Here is a 19,328-nt window from a genome sequence, read left to right on the forward strand (position 1 = left end):
CAGATTTTATTAGTGAAATTATGAAATTATTTGATGATTGTAACCGTATTTATTCTATAGTTTTCACAGTGTTGGAGTAAATAAACACACCCATCGAGACCACCCATTCTTTCATCAATCGAGGACCACTTACAAATACAGAACATATTAGAGGACTGCTAGAGTAGCTTTGAATATTACCCTTTGTCTATGTGCCATATCACATCCACAACTAAATCTAAATGAATTTCACAGGGTCCTTGGCAAGATTTTTGTGTTTAGATGTTTTAAGATTCTTCCAAATCTTTCAAGATTTGTCACAATGTCTAAATAGCAAATGTATCAAATATGGTGGTTAAGTTAAAACCCGTTTTGGGCGGGAACCCCTTTTGGTGTTTTAAACATTGTTATAATTTAGCTATTGAAAAATAGCAGATCTGGTCTGCAATTTTTGGAATATATATTTTTTCAGAACGAACGTTTTTAACTCAAATCTTTGCTTCTGATATTTTCAGATGGGGGTCGGAGGCCAATTACAGATAATTTTTGGTGTCCTTGACATGAAATATTGAGCACCACTGATATAGAAACATGAGGGTTTTTCAGAAAACTGTCAGGATTTAGAAGGCATTTGTAAAATCGTTGTCCGGTCTAAATGGGTTAAACTGACTTTGATGCTACAACAATTTAGCTGGGGGCCCCTGGACTCCCGCCCCCCCCTGGGCCCCTGGACTCCCGCCCCCTTGCAACATGGCTCCTAACAGGTGGTGCATGATGGTAGCTTCTGTGATGAACCGTCTGACTGCACCTCTCCCGTCATGAAATTATCTTGATTAGAGATAGATTCTGCACAGCACTTTTACCATAAAATGTAAAATAATGAATACACTATGGGTTAACTTGTTACCATACAGTTCATGTTTATTAAAATGGGACAGCTTTACAGTTTGTACATTCCAACCACATTGGCATTGATTTACAAAGCAACAAACGGGTATAAATACAGTATATACATACTAGTATAGATATATATATATTATTTATAAAATACATTTAGATTTGTCCACATTAATTAATTTAAAAAGTATTTAAAGTCATGATAGGCTGTTATTGGAGGGATTGTTCAGCAAGCTACATTTAGAATGTTCAGACATGTTGTGCATATGCTGTGAATTTGCCATGTTCAATAAACCTATATTATTATTAATGAACCTATCTACAACAATCATCTTCCAAGAAATATACCCAGATGTAGGCAGACTTCCATCTATAAATGGGTACAATTTACAAAAGGCAATAGCAGGGGCACTCCAGAACCCTGCAAAGGCTTTGTTGTTAAACAGAGATTAAGATTGGTTTGAATGACAAACAATAAAGCAGACAATGGGCACTATCTTGCCATTTTTACCCTTTTCAAAAACATTGTAATAGTTCAAATATCTCCAAGCTCACGTGTCAATGTAGATTGGCTAGTTGAACCATTTTTAGATGTTTCTCAAAACAGTAAAATATAGGTAATAAGTTTAGGGGTAAGGCAAGATGGGGCCCAAACAGTTTTCTCCCCATTGTTTTTCAGATTTTGTTTACACACCAGACATTCCTTAAAAATTAGGACGATAAGACAACTTTTAAGCTTGACATGACCATCCCTGTAGACTTTCAAGATTGGAATGACAGCTGATTTTCGGGGGAGTTTGGGATGGATGATTGGCACAGTGTTGGAAAGCAAAAGTCAAACTCAATTTCCCACCTCACCATGCAGCTGCAAAACATCATTTTCAACACAATTGATTTCCAATCTTCCATGACTCGACTCAAGTCTGTATGGAGTGCCATTGTGCAAGATATTGCCACAACTGAGACTGGAAACAGCTGATGACATACCATTGTGCAAGAAAATCATGCAAAAGAGATAAATCACACACCCTTTCAAGTCTATAGAGGAAAGGTAACTGTTGATAACTATCTTGTTTATAGAACTGTGCTTTTAGAACAAATATTAGATTAACTCATTTCTATGAATTAGTTTAGAGGGCATACACTACCCCAAAACAAGACAGTATTTTTCATTTTGATTAGTTTATCTGACCTTGGTTTTTGCTTTGTGGATCAGCCAGGCTGATCATGTTTTAGGCTATTAATGAAAGATGATTTCAGCTATTATGTTAAATGTGTATCCATGTTACAGTAGGATATTTCATATATTCTAATTACGTACCATTTCCCCCCCCCAAGTATGGATACGGTATATCCATACCCAATCACAGTAAAACAAATGCAACAATGACTGCATCATTTTTACAGTCTGAATGTTGTTACTTTTGCTATTGAAATATTATGAAACCTAAACAAATGTATACTTGTTGGCATACAGTGACTACATTTAGAGCATTTTTGCTTAGGGGACAGCATAGTCAAGAGTGAGAGAAAAGCTTGTTAGAAAGAGGCACAAATGTGCCACACAGGTGAGGTTGGCACTTGGCAGCCACACTTCAAACTAAGGATGCACCGAAAGGGAAATTCTTGGCCGAAACCGAATACCGAATATAGGGAACCGTTGGCCGAAATCCGAATAGAATTAATATTATATATCTTTTTTCCTAACATTGTTGTCATGGCCCGGCCGTACCTTAAAAGCTTCCCGATTTATGACAAAATAAATGCTTATGGCAAAAGTTAACTTAAATAATCACTTATGGGCCTATGAAACATTTATTCAGCTCTTTTGAATGCATTAATTGCATACACTATTCAGTGATATATTCTCTGCCTATTCGGGCCGAAACCGAATAGGCCGAAAAAGCATTTTTAGCCATTTTCTGCCGAATATTTTCTGCCGAATATTTTCTGCGGCCGGATATTCGGTGCATCACTACTTCAAACCAGAACATTGGTGTGAAACCTTCCAGAGGTGCATCACTTATTGATCCCTCTTTATTCATCCCGAGTAACATTCATTACATTGACCATACAAGTTCAAGCCAACCAGATATGCAGAACAAAGAAGATAAAACAATGTTTTTGCGTGCACATTTATGTTGGGATAATTTCTTTCTAATATGGTTGAAAACAGGTCACTTTCAACTTTTCCAGACATGTAAACTTTGTATGAAATGTCATATCAGGTTTCACATTGTCATTAAAAGAACATCAAACCATAAAGTTCCGTCTTTGTTTTCCGAGTTTACATGTTGAGATTATTTCCTTTTCTGTCCATCCTAACCTCCCGGTCTTAATCTGAACCCCAAATTAAGCTTAGTTTTGAGGCAACGCATTTCATCTACTATAAGATTTCCAATTATTGTTGACATATGGTTAACTTCCACCATAAATAGCAGTACTCATTTAAACCTGTTCATCCCTATCCATTAGTGTTTGACAAGCAAATCTCAAAAAGTAATTGCAATTAACTTCATCTTTGCACAAGGACACATACTGTAGTTTTTGTAACCCCATGACCTTTTCTTCCACCATCACGCCAAACTTTCAAAGTGAGATTTTTATTTGAGGCATTGGCAGAGGTCTACTAAAAACGGGGCTTATAAATTCTTTAAGCATTGTTGTAGACCGAGTATAGAAACAGCAATGGACTGTGTAATAAAGCCTAAATGATGCATTGAGATTGTGAATCAGTTAATTCCAGCAAGCAACAAGTTGCATGACAAAGTAAAATTTAGGCTGAAGAGTGACTAACCCTAACAATGATGTTAACTTGAGTCTTTGATGCATTTCATCATAAATCCAGATTTGTTTTATGTACTGGGCACAACAAGACAATGTCACCTCGACAGAAAACATATATAGTTTAGCTTTGTTTAAAAAGAAATATCTTATTATCAATGTCCTTGGGACAGAATACATAAACAGAACATCCATTATCAAATTATGAAAATATCAGCACAGAAAAGGACAGCTTTAGCAAAGCCTTATTTCAGACTTTTCTATATGAATGTACTGTAGATTAGGGGGCAGTCAATTATTTGTTTGTTACGTCACAGTGTGAAAGGGCTGTATGAGAGCGGCACTGGAATAAATATCTTAATTCAACAGACACATTCACACACGCACGCACGCACACGGTTGCTTCTATTCGTCAGGGTAACGGGTGTTCTGTGCTTTTTGTGAGCTCCATAATCCTCAACCACCACAAACGTTAACGTATCAGACTTGTTGTGTGTTGCACTTTCAATCACAGCCAAACCTCACTCGGTGATGAGTCTCATGTATGGTTACTGCTATTGGTTAACAGTCTCTTGGTGGGAGTGTCTCTCACTCTTTGGGCAGCACAGTGTGTATGGACAGGCACGCCACCTGGCAGACATACCACGTCAGGTCCACTGAAGGTGTTGTGGCACAGGTGACATCCCTTCGTTTCTGACACAATCACTGGATCTCTCCGCTCTTTCAGCTGGGAGAGATGGCATATTAGAAAACATTATATTCAGTTGATTCATAATATTATCAGTTAAATGACTAAATATAAATTTCACCTAAAACATGACAATCTTTGAAGTTTTTATTTTTAGGCTAATAGGCTAATTCTGGATGATCTGGAATTCCACACTCTAGAACACCTTGAAGTTCTCTGTTGTGTAATTAAGATAATGTGGCTACTGCTACTCTAGATGGAGTTAGTAACATTTGTCTTCTAAAAGCAACTAGAAAAAGTGCCCTTCTGGGCACAGGTGTCCACCAGGAGGATAGGAGTGTGTGTGATGTTTGGCAAAATGTGACCTACCTGACCTACGGACCTACAGAGACCCGAGGAGCACTTTTTCTAGTTAAATATAGTATCATAAACTGTAAATAATATTCATTCTTTTCACAGAATCAAATGCTTTATGGTCATGATTGAATCACCACGATCCTGGGTGGCTTGATTCTAGGTTTAGAAATAATTGCTATAAATATTTTTGGAAATCTCGATGGGAAATGAATGAATGAATGAATGAGTCATGATTACATGCATACCGTACCATGGTCTTGTGTATTATTGCTTAATTGCTACAGGACAGCGAGTGAAGGAGCTCGTTAATAAATATATTTATTTTCATTCACATAAAAATGAACAGAGAAAATGATCAGTGAAGTGACCGACTGATTAATAAACATCCTAAGAAAAAAGGTAATAAAAAGGTAATAATCCATTCCATCCACCGACATGATGTACCATCATCATTTCTTCTGTATTTTAAAGTTAAACTAAACACTTGTGAACAACGCTGATGTGCAGACTTTCATCCATTTCAATTCGTCATGTTAGTTTTGCTCACCCTATCATGTTGCAGCTGAAGGTTTTCGGAGCGTGCCAGCCCCAAAGCAATCTGGGAGGTCCGGCAGGCGTGCATACTGGACCGAACAGCACGACCCAAAAAGGGCTTCAAAAGCTGCAGTGACCAACCCTCAGGAAGCATGCCCAGTACCCGACACGCATCGAACACCTCCCCATGGCGGTTCAGCAGATCCACTGCAGCCATCTCCAGCTCTCCACCACCACCACCAGCTATCCTGTAAGTTCCATCAAGGTTTCTGTCTAGATAAACCGCCAACAGGAGGTGGAACAAGTGTTGTCGGTAATTGGAGCCTTTAGAAGTAGCGGCCCATATACAGTAAGCCTCAGCCGAGATAAAGTCTTTGAGCTGATGCACCAAGATCTGCAACGCCTTATCGTGCTCTTCCCGTTTCCCATGTAGCGTTGCACGCTCTAGCAGCAGCTGCTCAGAGTTCTCCAGCTTACCTAGAAACAGAACAGAGGGAACAAGGGAAACAATCAAAGGGTTTAAACCTGCACTAAGATGGGACCAAAGTGTTAGCATTTGTCTTTAGATCTTTAGTCATTTATATGACAGTCGTCTCACCCAAGAGCAACTGTACACTGTACAGATTTGACTCCCTGAGCAGAGCCTGCAGTTGCTCCCTGGCTCTAGTCACCTGCTCCTCGGGGGGTGATGGAGACCGGGACATGAGTGACAAGACCCTGTCCAGGTACAGCAGGGCCAGGCGTGTGTGGAACTTCTCCTTCTACAGCCAGAAAGATGGAGAGAAGGTTTTTGTTAACATTCAGAAAGTTCCAGCACAATTCTGACTAACTGCCTCTCAGATGCATGTGCTTCTTCTTAGCAGTGTTAAGTATATCCGTTTCCTATACCTGTAACCGTCTTATACCTTAAATATATATATAATAAATATATCTTATACCTGTGAAGTTTATTATTACCTGTAACCGTCTTTCCAGCACCAGGTATTCCAAGTAGACCAGCAGCGCCTGGCTGTGCTTCCCCAGGTATGTGATGACGTCGTCAGGGTTCAGCTCACCTGACTGGTTCTTACTGGCAGGTCTCTTGGTGAAGATCTGGACACCTATCTGAGAACACAATAAAAAACACTCTTGTTTTTCCATTTCATGAGAAATAAAGAGTCAAAAGTATTCAGTCATCTTGAAAGTTAAACATTGTCTTACAAGTGGTACTTTTTTGTTGCTGGCATTCTTTGCTAATTTCAGAATGCCAAGGGCAGAGAGACAAGACTATGGTCAGTGTCGAACCCGGATCCTTGTGCTCTCAAGGGGCATATGATCTGTGCTGAGCCACCAGGTACCGCCATCCAATTGGTATTTTCATTTAATGCAAACGCTTGCTCCAACTGTACATTTTCAAAACAAATGTTGAAATAAAATACACTTGTAGTTTAACATCAGATATTTTAAAGAACATTTAAATATCCTGCTTGCATACTTGGAGATTAGCTACAAGATGCTCAGTTTAGTTGGATGACCGTTTGTGGACTGCAGTTTTCAAAGAGTGCCACAGATTCTCAATGGGATTGCAATAAAGACTTTGACTGGGGTGGGCCACTGTAGGAAATCTGTCTTGGAAGAGCCACCCATCGACTGATCTAATATACGGCAACCTTCCCCGTGTTTCTTCACTAGTCCGATCCAGAAGAACACAGTTTGCCAGCCTCTGCTACAGAGCTGACCATGAGGTTATATCTTCCCTTCTTCTCTGGAGTCCTGCCTCAAAGCAGACCAGAGGTAGAAAACTGTCGTTCCCTGCATGTCATCACTATAGGGACACATGCATCAGTAAGCAGGAACTGGGGGTGGCAATGAAGGACCGGGAAGTCTGGCGTGATATTGTGAAATCCACAATCTCGACCGCAGTCGAAAAATGATGATGATGTGCTTGTTGTGTCCTGCTGAAGGGTGAACGCTATCCCAAGCATTAGGTTTTTAGCTGACTGTTCCTGAAGCAGGTTCTCTAGATTTATTGCCAAGTATTTTGCTCCACCCATTCTTGATTTAATTTGAACAAGATGCCAAGTTATGAAACGCCTCCCGACATACTACACTGTATGTTTGGCATTTCATGAAGTACTGTTTGCACCACAAACAGTGCTTTGAAATCTTATCCCATGAGTCATTTTCTTTTTGACGCTTCTTTCTGGCCACCCTCCCATACAAGCCAGTTTTTGGAACAGCTCTCTAGGTATTGTTGTACCATTATCAGAATGTATGGATCTGTATTACATAATCTCTAACTTCCACATGGTCTTTTGTCTTTCATACCTTTCCTTCAGACAGCCTGACCAATGATCCTTAAACAAGAGTGGGGGTTTTATATCCAGTTAATCTGAACCCCAAATTAAGCTTAGTTTTGAGGCAACTTGACAGTTCATTTAACGATTCACAGGGAAGAGATCAATGATAACTAAGGCAACTGTTCCTTCGTATTCACAGGGAAGAGATCAATGATAAGTAAGGCAACTGTTCCTTCGTTAGGAGCAATTTATTTAATACCAGTTGAATAATTATAGAAATATATTCTACCGTAACAATAATGTGTTTTTTTCTTTTTTTGTTTTGTCTTTTAAATAAAAGGTCTGAATAGTCAGTGCAACTGACTTGCATGAGTCATATTTTAGAAAACAAAACAAAAAATATAAAAAGCAGACAAGTTACAGTTACTAATAGTAATATTAGAAGAAAAATAAATAAGAAGAGGAACAGTTAGGAAAAGTCTATTTTATGTATTTATTTAGATGCATTTAGGTGTGAGTTTACATACCGTGGGATCTTTGTGCAGGGCCCAGTCTGCGTACTTCCAGACTGAATCCAGGTCCGTGCAGAAGCTCAGGAAGTCCACGACATACTCGTATAAGTCTGATCTGGTGGCGTCCTGCAGTTCCCCGTCGACCACACGTATCCACATCTAGAGGGAGAAGTCATAACGGACTGTCACATTTATATTCGGTACCGCAAGTTCCATAGGAGACCTGTTAACCCATTCTGACCTGAGATCAGATTCATACGAGGTTTCCACTGGACACACACTGGTCTGATTAACCCATTCTGACCTGAGATCAGATTCTAAAAAATGTCAGTCGTTCTTCGATTTTTCTAAAATAGCAGACCTACAAGCTCGTAGCGCGCCACTCGGTGGCGCGCTATGAGCTTGTAGATCTGCTATTTTTCAATAGTTAAAGCATGACATGATGCTAACACCAAAACGGGTTCCCGTTCAGAATGGGTTAAAACCTGTTCCTTCTATACCTGTAGTGCTGCTGAATCCTGCCCGTTATAACGATAGAGGAGTCCAAGTGCAAAATATCTAGAATGGAGCAAGAAAGAAAAAAAATACAATCTCTCATTATCTCCTACATACAGCTTTTGGTTAGCGTCCACAAACGTTGTCTTAGACAAACATTAAACTCCGATTGACAATGAATGGAGAATTTTACGTCAGTGTCATGATGATGTACGATGATGACAAGAGCGCCCCTCACTTCACACGGGTGTGATTTACTCAACACCTGATTAAAGTGAACAGAACACAGAAACAGGACTCCACAAGGCCGGGTTGCCAACCCAGGTGCCAACACAATGAATCTTTGGAAGTCAGTGAAAAAGTAGACATAATCTCGAGCCTTTGGCAGTCCGACCTGGTGGAGACAACAATGAATGGCCTGATCTTTTAGGTAACAAGACAACTCTGTTTTCCTCCAAGGACTTTTCCCCAGTGAGGGGTGGGAGAGACGGCTGGACTTTGAATTTCTCTAACTATAAACTTTCATGACAGCAGACAACCCAAGTACAAATATAATTTATGAAAAGCTACTACATTGAAGTCTGTTCACAGAAGTTGTTGTAGGATATGTGGGTATTATCTGACGAGGTACCATTTGAGTGTGCAAAACCTTACATATACTAAATCGTTTATAGGGTCAATATAAGTAAAATACAGGAGTATCTTTTTATATTTTTCCAAAAAGAATACCAACACCCAATAGCATTATTACAAAGTTATCCCCCTCACTGGTGAAAATTCCGGGAGGAAAAACGGGCACGCACGGGGGTGAGTTGTCCAGTATTCATCTTTTAGCCCCAAAGTAGCAGTTGCAATACCCACTTGTGATATTTCTCTAGCCAGGGGGCGCTATCTGCAAGCAGACAGGCGTTGTCGGAAGCCAACAGGTCCAGTAGGCTCTCGTGGTCCTGCTCAGCATAGAGCTTCAGCAGTGCAGTGTCAACGTCCTCTAGACAGCCGTTGGCCACCTCTGTGCTCCGAACCTGGGAATGCAGAGATGGACAGAACGCTGCAGATTCACACGTATGCAGCGACAGCAACATTTATACTTACAGGATGCGTGTTCTATAGAGCGTCGCAGTCCCGCCCCCTGTCATGACAACGCCAGGCCCAGGAAATGATTCCCAATGCATTTTTCCCCATAGACATTTCAAAAAGTATTTATTTAAAGACTGTTACGCCGCGGACAAAGCCAACTCGAGTCATGACAAATCATGACAATAAACACAATATTTTGGACCAAACAAATAATTACAAAGAAGAAAAACAACAAAAAAAAGTGTTGTAACCTGCCGTTTTTTTTGTCGGCCCAAAAAATGGTGTTTGTTGTCATGATTTGTCACGACAAGGGTTGGCTTTGTACGACGCTTAAAAAGTCTTTAAATAAATACTTTTTGAAAAGTCTATGAGGAAAATTAACGGAGAATCATTTCCTGGGCCCTGGTAGGGGGCGGGACTGCGACGCTCTATAAAAGGCTGTTACATCGGAAGTCCGTGTATTTTCAATTTGGTTTACCTCTCCCAAGTACGTGATGAGGAACCTTTTGCATCGCAGCACCTTTTCCGGATCCCCCTGAGCCAAATGGTTGAGGTCGGCAAACTCGTGAAGGGGAGGGTGACAGCGTGTGAAAGAGGACGAGGCTGGCAGCAACAATGGGTAGAGAGAGATGAGCTCCCGCACATCCAACTGACCCTTCCTGAAAATAAGAAATACTTCCTAGGTTTTAGTTATGAAAGGCCCGTCATAAACCTGCATAATTTTAAGTAAAAAAAAACGTATCGTGTTGCTGTAAAAAGCCGGCTGATCATGGACGCAGCCATCCGTTGTGGAAAGCCTGGTGACGTGAGGTTAGTTTGGAGGGGGCGAGGGGACTATGGCGTCACCTTTTCAGCAAATAGGCGGCATTCACTGTACACACGGAGACGACAAAGTAGCGTCTCTCCGAAGTTTGTCACTCTGGGAGCGGTTCCCCCAAACCGCCGTCTCCGTGTGGCAGAAAGGGCAGATCGGCAAAGTACTTATGAGGGTAACGTGGGCGAAATACGTCCTCGTCTGGACAGAACCTCAGTGTGTTACTTATAGGCCAAGGGGCCAGTGAGGCTTTCCAACGTTGAAGCACTGGGCCCCTAGCGGTAAGAGGAAGGACTGCAGGCGGAGCCGTGGATTCATGACGAGGACACCCCGTGCAGCAGCTGGGCTTTAACATTGAGCGCTCGGTTGCACTTCCGCATTTGGGCACCAACATTTGGTGGCCAAATACGGAAATGCGGAAATAGACGGTCCTTCCGGGTGCTTCAAAACGCCACTAAGCAACTTCCACTGACATGAATAGCGGAGGGGGGGGGGGGGGGGGGGGGGGGGGGGGGGGGGGGGGGGGGGGAGGGGGGGGGGGGGTGCGGGGGGGGGGGGGGGGGGGCTTCGCGCCAGTTCAGTCTCTATCCTATAATACTCTATGGTTACAGGCCATTTCAAATTGCGCTATCCAAGATCCGATCAGCTGAGGGAAATTATACTCAAACGGTTTATAGTTGAGGTAATTAAGGCATTAAAGGGACACTTCACCCTTTTTGCTAAAAAATATATGTTAATGACGTTTAGGAGCTTTAGAACACTTTCCTGGGGGTCTTTATGTATGTAATATGTGGTTTTAGATATTTTAGATTGTAGCAGTGAGCCTGTTGTCTCTGATGTCATGGACACTGGGCTCACTTCCTTCCTGGACTACATGTTGTCTCAGTAAGACAGCTCTCCCCCCCTATCAACAAGGAGGAGCAGTGCACCAAAGAATTATGGGAATTGTAGTCCAGGAAGGTAGTGAGACCAGTGTCCATGACATCAGAGAAAACAGGCTCACTGCTACAATCTAAAATATCTAAAACCACATATTACACACATAAATACCCCCAGGAAAGTGATCTAAAGCTTCTAAACGTCATTAACATATATCTTTTTGCAAAAAGGGTGAAGTGTCCCTTTAAGGCCTGAGTGATAATGAAGATCTTAATCACAGAACGGAATAAAATAGAAAACAACAGACAAGTCTCAGAAAAAGCTAAAAAGAAATAACCATATAAGGGACGACTCAAAGCCTTACCTAAAGTGTTCTTTTGCTTCTAAAAATTGAAGTTGTCCAAACTGTATGAAGCCAGCCTGCTGGAGGATTCTTTTGTGCAAAATCTGTAAAAGGAAATTGACAAAGTAAATAACAAATTGCCTATTTTTTATGTTATATTATAATTATATATAGTATACACAAGAAAGAAAATTATTTATTTATATGAATGTATTTATATTACAAAAAAATATTGTCTGTGTTTTAACCCATGAGGTCGAAGAAAAGGCTTCTAAATCCTAAAAGAATTCAGAAAAACCTATGTTTCTATGTCATCTCAACCTTTTTCATGTCAAGGACCCCCAGAATTATCTCTATCGGGCCATGGACCCCCATCTCAAAATAAGTAGTTCCAGGGACCCCCCAGAAGCAAATATTTTAGTTAAAAATGTTCGCTCTGAAATATATATTCAATGATTTGCGCCACATTTTAACGATTTTTCAAAAATAGCAAACCTACACGCTCGTATGGCGGCACTCGGTGCCGCGCTATGAGCTTGTAGATCTGCTATTTTTCAATAGCTAAAGTACAACATATGCTTAAACACCAAAAGGGGTTGTTCCCGCCCCAAAATGGGTTAAGAAGTGTGCATACAACACTTATGTCTTTTTTATTATACTGTATGTGGAACATTTACATTGCCTGTTATTTTTTTTATTTAACTGAATTACTTATTATCATTGTCTAATATTCTGAAATTGTCACACAAAAAATGCCTAATAAAAACAGTATTAAAAAAAAAGAAGTGTGCATACAGTAGCACATATTATGCAAATGCATACCTGGAACTTGTCTTTGGGAATGTTTCTCTGGGCTCCCTCGGTGAGGGTCAGTGCTTCCTCCACTCTGTGACTGGCCAGCAGGTCCTGGATCTGTCTCTCCAGAGGCAGAGGCACTAGGATGTACACCGCCTTAGTGGACGCCAGAATCACCTTCCCTAGAACACACAATACAATGGGCAGGTCAGACGGTAACAGTGTACAGTCGCCCCTTTTCCACCTGGCCCCACAACTCTACCCAACTGTAAATAACAGGTACGGTCGCCCCTTTTCCACCTGGCCCCACAACTCTACCCAACTGTAAATAACAGGTACGGTCGCCCCTTTTCCACCTGGCCCCACTACTCTACCTAGCTGTAAATAACAAACATAATTCATGTTAAAAGGTATTATCATTATCATAATTTATCATTGTTAAGTTCACTCTGTATAGTCACGGGCATAATAGCATGATGATGCCATTACAAAACATGGGCTACATGTTTAATAAAACGAAATTAACTGCTAGAAGGTCCTAAATTAACTTAATTAAGCTGTCACCGTCTCTGTGACATGTTGTTCTTTCTCAATTGTATAGAGAGTATAGAGATCGACTACTCTACAATCAAATAAATCTGTATACAAGATAATTTCAGATTTCAGAGATGGAGGGAAATACTAAATGAACTGTTAACTACATTTAAAAAAAATGGCGGGGGCGAGTTTGTTAAAGGGGCGAGTCGTTTGGTATTCTGCACAGGTCAGACCACGCCCTAGACCATGTTCCTAAGCCCTAACCAAGCCCTAGACCATGTTCCTAAGCCCTAACCACGCCCTAGACCATGTTCCTAAGCCCTAACCAAGCCCTAGACCATGTTCCTAAGCCCTAACGGAGCCCTAGACCATGTTCCTAAGCCCTAACGGAGCCCTAGGCTTTTCTGTGGGATGGACAAAAAAGGGCCGAAAGAGATCAATGTGCTGATGAACAGATCAGGTACAAGTAAATTATGTATGGCCAGCCAGGGTGGTTTATTTTCAGCCTGGGACACAAATGGGAAATGTAATCTCTTGTTTTGTGGCTCGGGATTATACGGTAAATTCTACTACTAATGGAAGGCCTACGACAGGAAGCACCATTATTTATGGTTTCACATTTAAGATAAATGTGTCTGTGAAAATCATCAAGACCACAGTGGTGTACAGGGGAAACACACCAAACTGGTGTTATTCTGACCAAATTTGAACATTTCAAATGGTCACATGTAAAGTAATTATGAAATAGGAAGAACAAAACGTGTGTTAACCCATTTTGGGCAGGAAACCCCTTTTGGTGTTAGCATTATGCTATGCTTTAGCTATTGAAAAATAGCAGATCTACAAGCTCATAGCGCACTACTCGGTGGCGCTATGAGCTTGTAGGTCTGCTATTTATTTTTTTAATCGAAGAACGACTGACATAGAAACATAGCTTTTTCAGAAAACTGTCAGGATGCAGAAGACATTTTTAGAATCTGACCTCAGGTCAAAACGTGTGTTTAAGGATACCTTCAAAGTCTTGTAGAATGTGTCCGTCCCTGAACGAGAGGGTCTGTTTCAGCTGCTGGTCCAGCATGCTGTGCACGGTGATGAAGCCTTCGTCCAGCGCCACCACGTAAGGAAAGCACACGGCTGCACCAATCACACTCTCTGCCCAGTTCACAGGGGCGCGCTGGGACACGCCTTCTGCGTTGGCAAACATTCCTGATGGTATGCGGAAGAGGGAGTTTGGGAGTTATTTTGGAAGACAAATATTCACTAGCCCACAGATTTTCAATCTGGGGGCCGCCCCCAGGGGCCAATTTGGAAAAGAGGAAAAATAACCCATTTTGGCCTGACGTTGAAGAAAGAAAAAATCGCTCTGAAAGAATATATATTCAAAGATTTGTGCCGCATTTTCACGATTTTTCAAAAATAGCAGACCTACAAGCTATGAGCTTGTAGATCTGGTATTTTTCAATAGCTAAAGCATAACATAATGCTTAGTTAAAACACGAAAAGGGGTTCCCGTTCAGAATGGGTTCTTTTGGACCGCCCCAGGGGCCAATTTGGAAAAGAGGAAAATGAAAGGGAACATAAATGATATATACAGTAGATCAATTAAAATCAAGTACATATTGCTGTTCCAGTGTAGCTAGCCACTGTCAACCTGCCTCCCTACTGCCCCAGTGTAGCTAGCAAACAGATTTCATTAAATTGCAACGGTGTTGCAATTTAATGGTTGCATTAAATTGGCTTCAAAGGTTAGTGAAAACACAGGCAGGGAACGGGAATTAAGAGATTCATTTATAACGCAGTCAACATGTTAATGTGGTGCTGGGAGATAGTTCACCGTGTTGGCATTCTCCACCATCATCGTCAAAACACCAAATGAGGGAATATCCTTTGTTAGCATGATGGTGTTCCATCCCTTCAGTAGAGTACCAGAGACGTGTACAATGTATGCCAAATGATGTGCTGTTCTGGCAGCTTGTGGTAGCCGGCCCTCACCTCTTACCGATATTTGCTTTGATATTTGCATTTGTCACCTGTCTGTTAGTGCCCATCTGTATATATGATTAACCCATTTTGCGGCGCGAACGCCTTTTGGTGTTTTTTAGAAAACTGTCAGGATTTAGAAGACATTTGTAGAATCGTTTCCCAGGCCTAAATGGGTTAAATCCCAGCTAATACATCTAAACAAGTAACAACCCCAACATATTTTTAAAAAGTAAAACTCACCAAGACCACCAGGTGCAGCCAAGAGGAACTCCTCCCTGCCAATCCGTTTGACAATCGGCCTCCTTTCCTCGCTGTTATAAGGGAAGAGATCTTGCGAGGCTCCCGTGCTGTAGTTCAGGATCATGTATTGCGTCGCCAGGGCCAGGCACAGGAAGTAGCCATCCAGACTGACGGCACAGGGCTGTTCGGGTGTGGTCAGCTCCTTCACCAGCTGAACCCTGTCCTCGTAAACCATGTAGATCTGCACCGTCCGCCGCCGTGACGAGATCACGCCCATCTCCACGCAGAACGGGTCTCCGTTCACCGGGTTCTCGTTCATGCAGAACGTCGCCACGCCTTTGATCTTTGCCCCGCCCCCCGCCGCGGAGGGCACCATCTCCAACGTCAACATGTCGACGAGGAACACCACTCCGTCACAGAGGACTATGAGACGCTCCAGAGCCGAGGCGGCCCGCAACTCGGCGACGGGTTTCTTCAGGCCCAGATACTTGTGCAGCAGCTTCTGAGCGGCATACGCCAGTGTCCCTTTTGAGGAGGTGACCTCGTCTAGGAGGAAGTGGTGGATGAAGCAGTCATTTGTGCCCACGTACAGGTGCTTGCCACAGCACTCGATACACTCGATATTGATGCGAGCCTTGTCACCCATCAGGAGGTCTCGCTCCACCGCGGGGACCAGCTCAAAGGCCTTCACACTCATCTCCACCAAGGCATCTACAACACTGTAGAGAACAACGTACAAAATAACACCACTGAAAAGTTATTAAAGAAGTTAAGGAAAATCCAAACCACTATGGCTCTTATTAAAACCTTTTTCTATATTTCTTGTCTGAATGGAGAAGCCTCAAGGGTAGCGCTGGTCCATAGCTTAGCCCCTTTCGGACCTCTAGTTTACCTTTTCTGAAGTTTGGACGAAGGTAACCCTTGGGTCCCTGATCGGTTATTCCACTCTCCATGGGATGCAGATGTACATACTCTGTGTTCACGGAGAGCTTGAGTGTTGGTGAGATGTTTCAAAGATGCATAACACGGCTATAGGAGACAACGGAAACGTTGTCACTTCTCATGTCCCGCCTCCCACAACACAACAGCATTATAAACATCATAGACATATAAACGTAGACGCCCTTTCCGGCTCTGAGGCGCGTGTCACAATTGAAGGCACAATTTTCCCGAGATTCCTTGCAAAGCATTTGCCTTCAATGAGCAGCTTCCGCGTGCGTAACATAAGTCCCGGAAAAGACGCGCTGTGATTGGCCAGTAGTCACTTGAGTGACAGCGAGAGACATGGAGGAGTCGCATGAGTGACAGTGTGCCTTCAGAGCAAATGCCTTCAGCACTTCTAAATAAGAAAGCTGCGCAGAACTGTTGCTTTGTGTGAGGCATCTATTTTTTATAATATCTATGATAAACATCCTGCATGTATGCGGTCGGCCAATCAGAGGCAGTAACTAGGACGCGCAGCTAGCCAGTCTCGGTGCGGGAGGCGGTACAATGGAAAGTCAATAAGGAAGTGAGGAAGAGAGAATTTCAGAGAAGCCAAAACAAAAAAGATTAAATATATTTCACAGCATCAGCGGTTAATGCGATTTCGTACACGTTTCCGTTGTCTCCTATAGCCGTGTTATGCATCTTTGAAACATCTCACCAACACTCAAGCGGCGGTGCGGCTCTCCGTGAACAGAGAGTATGTACATCTGCATCCCATGGACAGTGGAATAACCGATCAGGGACCCTAGGGTTACTTCGTCCAAACTTCAGAAAAGGTAAACTAGGGTCCCGAAAGGGGCTAGTGCATAGCTCTAATGCCGAGAGCAGTAAGGCTATGGACCAGAGCTAACTCAAGGGTAGCTCAGCAATAGTTGTTGAGGAAGGGCAAAGCATTTGTCTTTTACCTGCCCATGCAGATTTTCACATCTTGTCTGGCTACCTTTCACCCACAACTATTTCTCAATCGCTCACTCTGCCCCAGTGGGAAGTAAGTATAGTAGCCTATGCATTCAATCTGCCTTCTAATTTGAGTCCATTTAAAACAGCAAGTTTACCTGGTCGTATATTTGCCAATTGCTCAACCTGGTATCACATTTTCTTCTACTGGACTTGTTTGACATGTAAAAACAACAAGTATGCTTTGCCCAGCTAAGGGTGACTAACCTATTTTGGCAAGCTAACAACTCTTCTCTGGGTGCTAGTTCAATTAGCAGAGGCTCCACTGAAGTTAGCATCAACGTTTGCCTTCCGCATGAGGCATGAACTAAAGTTAACTAAACATTGTTGTAATATTATCTAGTCAGGTTAAATGTCAATTTCCACTAACAAATAAATCCATGTTTCAGGTATAGAACAATGTAGTCAACTCAACACTGCCTTGCTAGCTTCAGCAAGCTTGCTAGTTCGGCTAACATTAGCAGAGTCAGCCTGTGTTCCAGTGTGTTACCTACCCAGTGAGAGCTCAGCTGTGGCTAACGGGGAGGTTAGCAGATCATTTGATTGAGGAAGCTGTCAAAACATTACACCGTCCATTGACAAACAGTGGGTATAATTCATTAAATTCCGAATGGTTGCCTCCCTTCCCTTCTCAGGGAAGATGCTCTGCACAGTAGATTCCTCTCTTCCTGGCTGTGGTGGGGTTACCCGTTACCCTCAGCTGATGCCGCTAACCCACCCAGGCAACAGAACACAGCACTGCAGGCCAACAAAAAAAATCACCACAAATGGGCGTGTCTTGTTTCTACACTCGCACTCTGCAGTCTGCACACATTCTGCGTCGCTTCCCACCTCGGAGGAAAATACATCACCTAATAAACATGATGCACGGGCCAAAAATCACACTTTGGGAAGACTGACAAATTCTGCTAATTTAGTGAGTTCTCTCTTGCATGCTCTGCTTGTGTAAAACACCACCTCATTGGCGCTCGCTGGCTGCAGGTGCAGTTGGGGGTATGTTCAAGAGTAGCCATGAAATATGACCGTCATCGTGAATAATCATGACAAGCGTCATTGTGCACCATGGCTAGTTCAAGAGCAGTGGTTCTCATTCTCAAACATTTTAATTTCAACAAGGACCCCACGGGCCACGGTCCCGAGTTTACAGTCAGACCTCTCAGAGTTTACAGACCTCGTAAGGATCCATTTGGTTCTTGAATCCTAATTATCAATATTTCAGCAGGGGAACCCCTTGGAAGGAACCACTATCCTTGAAGTGGTTCAAGGAGTTTAATTTTAGGATAGGTGGGACCTCAGGTCTTAGGCAAACTGCAGGGGGTCAAGGGAGGGGACTTAAGGACCAGTCTCTCAAATAACTTTATGATGATGATATGTGAATGTGAATGTGAATGTGAATGTGAATGTGAATGTGAATGTGAATGTGATTGTGATTTTGATTGATTGATTGATTGATTGATTGATTGATTTCACAGTATGCAGAATGGGTTCATTTCAAACGAAAGTCAATACAAAAACTCAGAACATTTAGAGATATATAATATAGGCCTACACTTCTATTAAAAAAGGAAATCATATATAAAGAAAGCAAAAAAGGGAAAAACATGTACAGTATGGGGAGAAAGGGATGGGGGAGGAGAGACAATTTATAGGGGCCAGTTTCGAATTGCAGCCGTTCGTTAGGTGCTCTTTGAGAGCTGTTTTGAAGGAGTCAAGGGATTCACATGTCTTAATGGCTGTTGTTAGGGCATTCCACATTTTAGTGGCATAGGAGCGAAATGAATGTAATCCCTTGTTTGAGCCGAATCTGGTGTCAGAGCAAATGGCCTACAGGTGTCAGGTACTGGTGCTGGGTTCTGTACAGGAACAGAGGAACTGTCCATGCTGGCTCTGACCTGTCGCATTTACTATGAAATCCTGTGTATTGCACGTCCGTCACACCACCATATTATGGTTGCCAATCCATCATGCCTTCATTGTGACATTACGTGACAATATGGAGACCCTTAACGCCTCCGTATATGGTCACGCCTCATGACATCATGCCTTGTGACACATCACGTCACCATATATGGCCATCTCCATATATGAAGACCACCCAGGCGGATGCGTGCCCTCAGGGCGTCTTACTGGTTACCTTCAGCTGTGTTTATCATCAAAATGGATAGTGTGAAAAGTCATAATTAGAGTTATA

The 19,328-nt window shown here is 42.3% G+C and overlaps 1 protein-coding gene across 2 annotated transcripts; it reads right to left on the reverse strand.

Annotated features, from left to right (window-relative positions):
• Positions 1-886: 886 nt before the first annotated feature.
• Positions 887-18,009, reverse strand: tgfbrap1 (transforming growth factor, beta receptor associated protein 1). Of its 2 annotated transcripts, XM_080764247.1 has the most exons (14): positions 17,632-18,009; positions 16,086-16,222; positions 15,194-15,912; positions 13,982-14,176; positions 12,461-12,615; positions 11,660-11,742; positions 10,081-10,261; positions 9,387-9,547; positions 8,531-8,588; positions 8,046-8,189; positions 6,197-6,343; positions 5,838-6,000; positions 5,253-5,716; positions 887-4,387 (listed from the first exon to the last, which is right to left on the reverse strand). In XM_080764247.1, exons 3-14 carry the CDS (start codon positions 15,888-15,890, stop codon positions 4,199-4,201), a joined length of 2,637 nt encoding a protein of 878 aa, XP_080620373.1. In that variant the 5' UTR covers positions 15,891-15,912; positions 16,086-16,222; positions 17,632-18,009; the 3' UTR covers positions 887-4,198. The 2 variants fall into 2 exon arrangements, with proteins under 2 accessions (XP_080620373.1, XP_080620372.1); XM_080764246.1 differs by lacking the exon at positions 16,086-16,222.
• Between the last annotated feature and the right edge of the window lie 1,319 nt (positions 18,010-19,328).

The sequence above is a fragment of the Protomyctophum bolini genome (genome assembly GCF_963924005.1).
Source record: "Protomyctophum bolini genome assembly, chromosome: 1".
Taxonomy (NCBI): domain Eukaryota; kingdom Metazoa; phylum Chordata; class Actinopteri; order Myctophiformes; family Myctophidae; genus Protomyctophum; species Protomyctophum bolini.

What these genes read in the sequence shown, in the direction of transcription:
- tgfbrap1 (XM_080764246.1), bottom strand. Translation starts at nt 15,890, where the DNA reads ATGAGTGTGAAGGCCTTTGAGCTGGTCCCCGCGGTGGAGCGAGACCTC. An exon ending in TGGCTAGAGAAATATCACAA is followed by an intron (nt 8,589 to 9,386) that starts GTGGGTATTGCA and finishes GCTCCATTCTAG; the next exon opens with ATATTTTGCACTTGGACTCC. An exon ending in AGGATTCAGCAGCACTACAG is followed by an intron (nt 8,190 to 8,530) that starts GTATAGAAGGAA and finishes TTCTCCCTCTAG; the next exon opens with ATGTGGATACGTGTGGTCGA.